Source organism: Dicentrarchus labrax, unplaced genomic scaffold (genome assembly GCF_905237075.1).
Source record: "Dicentrarchus labrax unplaced genomic scaffold, dlabrax2021, whole genome shotgun sequence".
NCBI lineage: Eukaryota > Metazoa > Chordata > Actinopteri > Moronidae > Dicentrarchus > Dicentrarchus labrax.
In genome coordinates this window covers 1-11081 of record NW_026136838.1, presented here as the reverse complement: position 1 = coordinate 11081, position 11081 = coordinate 1, and the positions used below count along the sequence as shown (strand labels likewise).

At 38.3% G+C, this 11081-nt stretch overlaps 2 protein-coding genes across 5 annotated transcripts; both read left to right on the top strand.

Annotated features, from left to right (window-relative positions):
• The first annotated feature begins 211 nt into the window (after window positions 1-211).
• Window positions 212-6749, top strand: LOC127360044 (uncharacterized). 4 transcript variants are annotated; one of them, XR_007883145.1, is made up of 4 exons: window positions 212-305; window positions 1599-1672; window positions 2188-2227; window positions 3210-3824. XR_007883145.1 is itself a non-coding variant. In XM_051394301.1 (2 exons), the coding sequence occupies exons 1-2, from the start codon at window positions 2506-2508 to the stop codon at window positions 6119-6121; spliced, it is 1029 nt and encodes a 342-aa protein (XP_051250261.1). In that variant the 5' UTR covers window positions 2497-2505; the 3' UTR covers window positions 6122-6749. The 4 variants fall into 4 exon arrangements, 1 of the variants encoding a protein (XP_051250261.1); XR_007883144.1 differs by lacking the exon at window positions 212-305 and adding an exon at window positions 6117-6749 and having other exon boundaries at window positions 1502-2227; window positions 3210-3367; XR_007883143.1 differs by lacking the exons at window positions 212-305; window positions 3210-3824 and adding an exon at window positions 6117-6749 and having other exon boundaries at window positions 1502-2227.
• A 201-nt stretch (window positions 6750-6950) lies between these two features.
• LOC127360043 (uncharacterized) lies at window positions 6951-9574 on the top strand. Its single transcript, XM_051394300.1, has 4 exons — window positions 6951-7151; window positions 8075-8230; window positions 8316-8408; window positions 9167-9574. Exons 1-4 carry the CDS (start codon window positions 6993-6995, stop codon window positions 9476-9478), a joined length of 720 nt encoding a protein of 239 aa, XP_051250260.1. The 5' UTR covers window positions 6951-6992; the 3' UTR covers window positions 9479-9574.
• Window positions 9575-11081: the final 1507 nt, after the last annotated feature.

Sequence of the window (11081 nt, the reverse complement as noted above, 5' to 3'; positions counted from 1 at the left end):
AAAAATGGAAGAAGGAGGGTTGTTCAATTTACAAGTATGCATTTTGTATATGCTACATAATTAATTTATATTTCTCTCCAAAACATGATTCAATCTTTAAAAAGCATTTCAATATTGAGGAATTTAAAACCTACATGTCTCCATCATTTGAAGAAGAAAGGAAAAAGTTATGTTTTATCAGCGAAAAGGCCGCCTCCAAGGGCGGCTCCTGGACAGGAAACGGTTGCTGAAGACCTGCAGGCTCCGCCATTTTCTCCCTCGCTGTGATATTTTCTATGGATTTGGGCTTCTCAGGACACATAAAGGTAATAAAACTTGTCAAATATGAGCCAGTGTTAGAAGCAGCGTGTTTATAATCAAGATTTGAAAAGGTTTGGCTTTTTATTTGCCGGTAATGTCGAGTAAATCCAAGTCAGTCTTCATGCTAACGTTTGCGGTCATTCACTGGTTGCTAATGGTAGCGGTCATGCCTGCCCTCATTGAATATCTTTATCTTTATATCTTTATCTTTATTAGTTTTTATGTCTGTTAACGTAATGTGTGCACGGCAACTAGTTTGTATGGGGAAATTCATAGAACATAGGCCTAGGTCTATTCTCTTTTCAAATTGGCACCTGTCGGAGGTATTAAACAAGTTAACGAGTGTGGGGGGATGGGTAACTCTGACATTGGCTTTGGTGAAACATGGCTGCTGTAACGAAATGGAGGAAAACCGACTAGGCGATATTAAAGTAGGTATCTTAGTATCAATTCTGCCATGCTGAGGTTCAGCAGTGTACTTTAACGTCATGTTCAGCTGTTCCCATTATGGAGGTGATTATGGTCTGTTCAAATTAACCCCTTTGGGGGAAAAAAGTAATGTTGTTAATGTTTTTTTTTTTTATATACAGTCCGTGACTTTTGGGGAGCCTACTACTTAATAAGAAACACACTCGATTTTTGAGTATTTATTGATTGATTGATTTATTTTTTTGCTTTGTTTTTTCTTTCGGTAAGACATGCTTGTTCTTTCGTGCACGTCCACTGCGCACAGCTCCATGGACCTGCTTCTCCCGCAGCAACATGCTACCCGACTCTCACTCGCCTTTCCGAGTTTGGATAGACGTTGCCTCCGAGATGTAGAATGTGTATTGTAGATGAGAAACACACATTTTAGGATCACTGACTTGTATCAGAGCAGACATGGCCTGCGATTTTAAAAAAAATTTATAAGGAGGGCAATACCAATATTTGACAGTAATATTCTCAGCTGTCGTTGTTGCTAGGCTTTCAGTGTTTTCCATTAATTAACTCGTATGGGTCCGCCACAGTCTGTCACAGGGAAAAAAAAATATACCGTCTCTCATATCTCTCTGTCAGCCCCTCCTTCCCTGCACTCTCTCGCGCGTAGGCTCACGCACTTACACACACAAACAAAACACGGGCACATGGACAGGTTGCGCACAACATAAACATTTAATACACCGCGATCGCACCCCCCCCCACCCGTCGGACGGTCCGATCGCACCCCTAGCCTCCTGAAAACCTGTTGGAAACACTGCCTTTAGTTCATTATCAACTATAGCTCTTTTTAACATTTATTTATTTTTTCTGTGTAGATATCCTCCATCCAAGACCAATATTTGATATAAGGTATGTCTCTGGGTGCTGTGTCAAAGGCTCTGTAGTAGTGGTGAGTATTACTATTCACTTGCTTTTGTTGGTTTACTGGATGTGTTTAAACAAGAATGAATGGATTTCTCATGATTATGATGATATTATTTTCAAAAATATTGTAATGATAATTGCTGTAAATCCTACTGTCTTTAAGTGTGTAATGTTTATTTTTTGTTGAAACTATTTTGGAGAAGTGTTTCTAATAATTAGTCTGTCAGGATTTCACAAAATAATTTAACGGCACCACAATTAAACCACATAAAATGGCTGTGATTGTAATTTTTTGTAATTTTTTCAACAATTACTAAACTATATTGCTTTAACTTTTATGATGGTAAGATTTATTGATTTCTGGATTAGACTGCATTGGTTTAACATAAGAGTGTTCCCTAATAAACTGGCAAGATTATGCATTTTTAAATTATGGTTATTTATAATATATAATTATGGTTTTAAATTATGATTTGCTCTATTTCTGTAGGATGTGTGTCAGTGAGTTGAACTTCCATTTGTTTGTCTCTCTTTCTCTAGTGAATGTGGCAGTGTAAAGGGTGTTCAGTCGCTGTGCAAAGTAGGTCTGAATTACTTCACCATTATAAACTCAAACACCCACATTTTGGACGCACCATAAATTATCCATGTACGTATTCTAAATGTCCCTGTACATTTAAGACATGGAATGCTTTAATCATCCATCAAAGTAGAGTGCATTCCACACAAGATAATCAGACACGAAAAGAGTTGTCCATTTTCAGCTGTCACTTATGTGCATGCAAAAATTTAGCTAATGAAAGGGAGTTTTTTGTTCATGTCAACACACATCTGAAGAAAAATGAAAATGTAGGTTGCATGTTCGTTGGCTGTAGTTTTCAAACAAGTATTTATGGAACCTTTAAGTCTCATAAGAGTCGCCGGCACACACCTCACACATTATCTGATTTTCTACCAGGTATTGTAAAAACAACTACAATAGCATCTCCACCATTAGATGATTTGTTTGCTGATAGCCAGGATGAGGAGTGTGTGTTAGAGGAAGTTTCTGATTCTTCACGAGATCAACACAATGCACTTCCAAGTGCAATTGAGCAGCAGCTTGCAGCAGCCTTACTAAAGTTGGAATATTTAGTCCACGTGCCAGGTACAGCAATTGATGATTTTTTGCAAGAACTTTACTACTTGATAAACATAGCATCAGTCACAGTATCTAGAAGTGTTGTGACAGATATCCTTAAGCATCACAAAATACAAGTTGATGACTCTGTAGTTACAGAAATCACCACAGCAGTATGCTCATCTAACCCTGTTCCAAAAGCAATTGAAAAAGGCGGCCCTCTTAGTACTTCATATCAACGTAAACAATTTTATAAGGAAAAATTCTGTGTTGTGGAACCAGTTACTTACATACTTGATCATAAAAAGAAACACACCTTTCAGTATGTCCCACTGTTGAAATCTTTGCAACAAATTTTAAATAATAAGGCCATTGTTGATAAGATAATTGAAAATCATAGAGGACAGCAGGACACTGAACTTGACCCATCTCTTGAATTCAGGTCCCCTGAAGATGGTTTGCATTTTAACGCAAACAGCTTCCTAAATGCAGAGGAGTTACGGATAACACTGCGTCTGTATGTGGATGATTTTGAGACCTGCAATCCCCTAGGCACCTCTAGGAAAAAACACAAGCTTTGTGGTGTTTACTGGATACTAGGTAACCTGCCACCAGGCTCCCACTCATCTTTATCATCTATTTATCTTGCAGTGCTTTGCAAAAGTGTTGATGTAAAAACATATGGTTATGAAACAGTCTTGGAACCCCTTCTTCAAGATATTAAAATTCTCGAGGACTATGGTGTGTATGTGCCTTTATTAGGTAAGTCTCTTAAAGGTACAGTACTGAGTATTGTGGCTGACAACCTGGGCGCGCATGGTATTGCAGGGTTCATAGAAAATTTTTCTGGTGATTACGTTTGTCGCTTTTGCACAGCAAAGAGTTGTGATTTCAGGAATCAGTGTGTTGCTACCGGTGCTTTCAGCCTTAGAACTAGAGCTGGCCATGCAGATCATGTAAAATCATCTTGTGAGAAGGGTACACATTGCTTTGGAGTTAAGAGAGAGTGCATTTTTACCAAAACTCTGTCTCATTTTCATGTTGTCTCCGGTTTTCCGCCTGATGTTGCTCATGATATATTTGAGGGCATTGTGCCTGTTGAGCTGGCCCACTGCTTGGCATTAATGATATCAAAGAAGTTATTTACATTAGATGAACTAAATAGAGCTATACTGACTTTCCCCCTATAAATGGTCCGACAAAACAAACAAGCCACATATTGTACCACAAAGTTTCTTGGGTCGGAAAACTATCGGTGGCAACGCTCATGAAAACTGGAGCCTACTGAGGCTGCTCCCATTTGTGATAGGTCCCCTTGTCCCAGAAAATGAGCCAGCATGGCTTGTGTTGATGGATTTAAAAGATATTGTGCAGTTAGTTGTTGCTCCTGTGCATACAGATGAATCCATCTCATACCTTGAAAGCAAAATTGTTGAGCACAGACAGAGGTACCAAGACCTGTTCCCTGGTGTCAGACTTCTACCCAAACACCACTATGTAGAACACTACCCGCAGATGATAAGGTGTTTTGGCCCTCTAGTCACAGTTTGGACAATGAGATTTGAAGCCAAACATAGTTTCTTTAAGAACATTGTTAAACACACAAGTTGCTTTAAGAATGTACCACTGACTTTGGCTTCAAAATAGAGGTGGGCGATAAATATCGTTTGCGATAATATCGTCATTGTTGTTTTGACGATGTGCAAATTTCCATTATCGAGTATTTAAATTACTTCGACAAAAACAATGAAACGCATGCGGAAACTCCTCACATCCATTAATACACGGTGCAGCAGCGCTCTCTACAGCATGGCAGGATTCAGTCACACAACTCGTGGGCCGACGTGATCACATGACGTGATCACGTGACCTCTCGCTAGCATCCTCCTTGCAACAGTTTAGCAGTGCGTTGTCATGGTAGAGAGAAAATGCAAACACCTCCGGTCCCTGAAGCTACCGGTACTTCAGATGATTCAGTGCCGAGACGTGGGTCCTATGGGCTTCAGCGTTCAGAGCGCTAAGCGCCTTCAGCGGTAAAAAGATGTCAGCGGAGACGGTTTTTTTTAGCGCAGCGCTCAGAGCGCTTCAAGTTGAAATCTGTTCAACCTTTGACCCCGCTGGGCGCTCGGAAAATGAGTTTTTGAGCGCTCTTAGCGCTGTAAAGTCCAGCTCAGACAATTCTAATCACATTTTAAAGGATATCGACTGATTATCGTTATCGCCAAAATCCCCAAAAAATTGAGATATTATTTTTTGCCCATATCGCCCACCCCTACTTCAAAACATCAAATGATGATTGCATTTCACCTAAACTCACCGTCTTATGGTAAATCTTGCCTAGATGTATCTACTGTCTCCACAGTTCCAGTTGATGTACTGAAGGAGGAAGTAGCTGAGGCTATAAAGCTAAAATGCCCTAGCACATCTGAAGTGCATCTTGCTAAGAATGCATCAAGCAATGGCATAGCCTACAGCAATGGCATGATAGTTGCCCATGGATCAGTAGGTGGATTACCAGAGTTTGCTGAAATTAGTCAGATGTGTGTAATAAATGAGATGTTGTTCCTCATTGTGAAAGTGCTGTGTGGGTGGTACACTGAACACTACAGAGCCTTTGAGCTAAGCTTGTCACCATCCAGAGAAGTAAAACTTGTGGCACTCAGTGAACTCACTGACCCCTATCCACTGGCCTCTTACACTGTTGGATCAAGTCATATGGTAACCTTAAAAAGGCAGATTATCATAAAAGGTTGGTTAACCACCAAAATGGTGATTAATAGTAGGACTGAACAGTTAATTGCAATAAGATATTTTCAGTCCAAAGTAATTGCTCTTTTTTTTACACACGTATATTTGGTGATATGGTAATGTGCATGCTGAGTTGTATGTTTTGTTATTTTGTCACAAGTCTGTCAATCTGCCTGCATGTGTATCATCACATCTATTTTCTCTTCACATTCAGACTGTATTTTTTTGTGCTTTGTTGCCCATGGGAGTTTCTCTGAAATCTCTTTGTATATCCATTATAGGTCATACTGTATTGCATGCACTGATTTTTGTGGGTCACATCCTAGGCTTCTCATTTGTTTCCACCTCTTTCTAGTTTTCAGGATGAACTTTAAGCTAGTACAGATGGATTTTATCAGGTAGTAGTTGGGCAAATTACAAAATGAAAGTGGGACTAGAATCAATTCTCCAAGGCCTTCTTCAAGGCCAAGTGGTAAACTGAAAATGAGAAACCTAACATCATGTTGCATCAATTAGTGTATTGACACAAGTAAAATACTTGACATAAAACAATAAGCATTAATCTTTTTTTTCCTTTTTGTCACTTTCCTTCTTTTTACAGACTGAGACGTAGAAGGATGAATGCCCCGACACTTCTCAAAGTCATCCTGGGTGACAACAGCAGCCAAAGGATGACTTTTCAAAATGGACTCCCAGGATCTGTTAATGAACTTGTTAGTGAGGTACAAAGACAATGTGGACTTGACTATGACTTCAGACTTCAGTTTATGGATGCACTATTTGGAAATGACTTCATGAACCTCACTTCAATGGATGAAGTACAGGATAGAGGGACAATTAGAGTGATTGCCATGACAGATTCCTCAACTCCTCAGTGTGCTAATATCCTTCCCACCTCAGCTGCCCATCACTCCCTTAATGAATCCTCATCCCTGTCCAGTGGATGTGTTGACACTGACATACTCTCTTCACCGGAGTCAGAGTCATCCGGCTCTCGGTCATCTTGGCCGAGCATCTTTCGTGTTCCTCAGTTTAGTTATGATGCCGAGTTGAAACTTGCGCAGGGCAATGCAGCTTACAGGGAAAAGGGTACATTGTTTATTCCTGATCCTAAACTGAAGTCGAACATTCTTGAGGGCCTAGTGCAAGAAATTGTTAAGTACAAACTTTATGTTTCTGACAAAGACTTTAACACAGTTGGAGAGGCTCTAATCTCAAAGCATCCTTGCCTGACTGAGAAAGGCTCCCCTCTCTGGATATGCTGGATGGAAATGCAGCTTGAAGAACAAACTGGCAATCTACCGCACTCACCTAAGAAAGCTTGGATGTCCTGAGGTGACAATAAACTCACTCAAGCACAAACCAGAGGGCAAATCAAGCCCTGCTTTTGGCATTAAAAAACCAAGAAGGTCTGAAGTGAACTACTGTCCCCCCCTATCCTACTGGAGAATCTGAGAAGAGTCTTGAGAGTGTGAGAATGGAGCTTCTTTCAGATGTTAAGAAGAAGAACAACAGGGAAGCAGTAAGGATGAAAATGGAAAAGACATTTGCATATAGGAGACAGGAAGTGGTTCGCGACACACCAATGATAAGAGACTTCCAGACGAGATGGCCAGCACTTTTTGAAGTAGGCGAGGTATGTGATTTATTCTCTCTCTCACTCACTCACTCACTCACACTCTCTCTCTCACACATTACAAACTAAAATTAAATCTGTATGATTCCTATCTGTTGATTTACCTTAATTTGACAAAGTCATGTAACTTACCTGCTGGCTGCTTAGCAGACCCTCTCCCAAACTAAATCAATTGTTAATCCTTAAGTGTTCTTGGGGATATTTCCAGCCACCCTGTTGTTTATTTTTTAAGCCATTTTGGCTGTGTTGAATGAATATAGCTAAAATTTGCAAGAAAATTAAAAAAAAAATAATAATTGAAATTGAAATCTCAGTACCTTAATTAAGCCTAAAATGGCAATGCTATCAAAATCCAGGCTTAAATGTTCCTAGCGCCAAAACCTGCCCCATTGAAACCCATTAAAACAACTTTTTTGATCCCACGTTTATCCTAACATAACATCTCGCACAGTATGGTAAACATACTGGCATTTAAAGGGTTAAAAACAAAAAATATATAATTAATATTTTATATGTATATTTCAGGCTGAAGTAGTTCTAAAAGACTGGCGTGTTTAAGTCGAAAAAAATATCAATATATACTATTTTTTTATAGCAGTTTATGGGAACAAGCCACGTTTTGGCTTTAGGAACATCCACAAAGTAAATAAGTTAAGAACACTTAAGGGTCACCAAGTTTCAGCCGGAAAATATTTGGAGGGTATAGATGATTTTTTTAAAAAGTATGATCATGACATAATATAACTAGAAAATAAAGCAATAAAACAAGGAACTTTTTGAATTATTCTGCTCCTGTACAAATGTTCTAATTTAATTTTAACTTACTGTTGGTCATGGTTACTTGATTGGTGTTCGTTTTTTTATTTATTTTTTTATTAATTGCTGCCATATTGCATGTTGTCTGTAATCATTCTCATTTTCAGATAAATGCTGAATTCAAACGGATCACAACAATGCCCCTGCAGTCCAGATTTCTATCGCAATTAGATGTTCACTCCGAGAAACTGCTCAAAATGTTTAAAAACAGAGGAGGACAGATTGGCAGACGCCTAGGGGGCATCATTGCACCCATGGATGAAGTAAGTATACTCTCTGGGGGACAAACTCAAACTTACACAGACAAACTCAAGCAAAACAACTTGTGCTTCTGTTTTTCTGCCTCAGGATGATGACGTGGATCTGGGAAGAGAATGTGTCATAAAGGCACTCTGCGTTTACCTGAACGAGGACCCAGAGAATCTATTGAGAGAGTATGTGGTAAGTATTACTTAGGTTTAGTATGTTGATGTTATCTTTCATATTTTGTATAAGCTTTAAAACATCTACCCATTGTAATTACTTTACAGTCAGCTAACTTGTAAGATAATATGGTAGTGATCTTAATCTATACAAGTAGTTCTGACCAAGCAATCTGATTGTTCAACAAGACATTTAGAACGTGCTCAAATCAGCATAACAGCACGCCTGACTCAAAACTAACAATATTATTCCGCCATCTCATGTTGTTGTATCCATCTCCATGATAACCATCCATGATTCTTATTTTTATTTTTTAGAAACATTGTTACTCGTGAAAAAAAATCAAACTAAATCAACCTCCTGTAGAGTGTAAAAAGAATGCACACTCGCAAAAAACCTTTTTAAATTTGAGAGCAAATTGTCCATCAAAATGAATATATTTTGATACATTTTATTTTGTTGGTAATAGTTGTATAATCGCAATATTACCCGAGAGGGTGTACTTAAACGTCATTTGAGCATGACAGTGATGCGCTCAGGAGCAAGCGCCTCGGTCCCTACCCTCTTGGGTAATATTGCTTAAATCAAAGTGTGTGTTATGTGTGTGGTTTTCAGCCTCTATGAGCCACTTTGTGTTACTTTCTGTATGAAAGTGCCATATAAATAAAGTTTGATTTGATATCTTAATAAATTACTCAATACAGATATGCAGTATTCCCTATATGGACGTGGCATGTAGTGTAATCACACTTTGATTCTTTTTGTGTATTGTACAGGCAGCAGATGAATCCCTCCTCCAGGAATCCATTGAGGAAACCACTATGGGTATATACGTCTGGAAACACAGAGATGACAGTGAAAAACCAGAGGACATTGGCATTGTCCTCGAGTCCCAGATTGTGATGCAGGATATGGACAGTGTTCCCTTAGCTGCTGCCATGTTGTTTGGCCTAATATATTCTTTGAACTTAAACTACCCTGCTGAACTCAAGTATACCTTTGAAGTGCTGCAGAAGGTGGTCATGGAGCTTGAAGGCAATGCACTGTCCAAAAAAGCCCAAGTCCTGAAGAACAGACTTTATCAGTGAACTGGCTATCCAGGCTCTCGAGCTTGATTTCTTAAGACATACATTATGTCACCTACCTCTTCCAGTTGTTGGACTTTTCTTTTGGGCGGGTAGGAGGCTTTTTGTTTTTTTTTAAATGGAACTATAACATAATTTCCCCCCTTTTTTAGAGTTTGGGGTGATTTTTGTTTACTGTGAACATTGAAAAAATTATAGTGGCTTGTTTACGATTACCAGTGTTCACATTATGGAACACCCTGTGGTCATGGTCAGGCTGTGTGCTATGTACCATAGAGCAAAAGGACAGGTGTGTATTCAAATGAAAATTCTCTGTCAGTGTGTTGTATGTACATAGATGAGTTTTAATGTGTGGTGACCGTAGCTTTGGCTTCAGGTTCTGCTAAATGGTGTGCACAAATCTCCCTCTGTTATCCACACGAACCTGCACACATTTCTGACTCCAGGGACTCTTCTTTGTTGAAGGAAAAAAAGGCTATCCAACTTGTTTGCTTGATTTCTTAAGACATGCATTATGTCACCATCTACCTCTTCCAGTTGTTGGACTTTTCTTTTGGGTGGGTAGGAGGCTTTTTTTTTTTTTTTTTTTAAATGGAACTATAACATAATTCCCCCCCCATTTTTAGAGTTTGGGGTGATTTTTGTTTACTGTGGACACTGGTAATTGCAAACAAGCCACTATAATTGTTTCAATGTTCACATTATGGAACATCCTGTGGTCACTGTAGCTTTGGCTTCGGGTTTTGGTTCACCAATAATGTTCTGTCTTTGTTGGGGAGAAAAAAAGGTATTTTTCTGGTAATACTGTATGCATTATTTCATCTACCTCTTACAATTGTTTGATTTATTTGGGTGAGTGGGAGGCTTCTTTTTCCACTATTTTTTTATCAAACTGAAACAGACTACTACCCCTATTTTTAGGATTTGGGGTGATTTTTCTTTAACTGCCGTTCCTTCTTGATGCTTGAAACAATGTTCTAATAAATATAAATGGAAATTTTCAATTAAATAGTGTTTACTTTGTTTTTTCACTGAATTGTCAATATATATGATTTCCCAGGTAGTACACAGCAAGTTGTATTTTTAGTCATTACGGATGTTTGTTATGCACTGTCTGGAGTTAATAATTGAAGATATGTCGGCCTATTACCACGTCCTTTTTTATTTTCCGTAAAAGATTCGGCTTGATTAAGTGGGGTTGGGGGGTGTAGAAATTAATTTCTTAAATTACCAATCATCTTATAAAAGTAATTTAAATATTTAAAGTATACCAAACTTAATAGTGTCCAATTTACCTGTGGAAGTTAGGTTAGCTTCACGCAAAAAAATTATGTTGGTCCAACTGATGATAATTAAATATCATACACATTAAAGAATAGCGTTCATTTAACATAAAAAAAAATCAGTCAGTTTAGCAGAAGATAATCTAATATACTTAACATCAAATAAATATTTTAAATTTATGTAAGAAAGTCATGTTGGTTTAACGAATAATAATTTAATGTACAGAACATGAATATATCAATTTGAGTAAACATAACTTTATTATGTGCAACCGATGTCCATAATTTTTTTATGTAAATCCAAAAGACTTTTTTTTTCAGTG

Excerpts from the sequence above, each read along its gene's own strand:
- LOC127360044 (XM_051394301.1), top strand. The coding sequence starts at position 2,506 with ATGTTCGTTGGCTGTAGTTTTCAAACAAGTATTTATGGAACCTTTAAG.
- LOC127360043 (XM_051394300.1), top strand. The coding sequence starts at position 6,993 with ATGGAGCTTCTTTCAGATGTTAAGAAGAAGAACAACAGGGAAGCAGTA. Across the intron at positions 8,231-8,315 it reads TCATTGCACCCATGGATGAA|GATGATGACGTGGATCTGGG; the intron begins GTAAGTATACTC and ends TTTCTGCCTCAG. Across the intron at positions 8,409-9,166 it reads ATCTATTGAGAGAGTATGTG|GCAGCAGATGAATCCCTCCT; the intron begins GTAAGTATTACT and ends TGTATTGTACAG.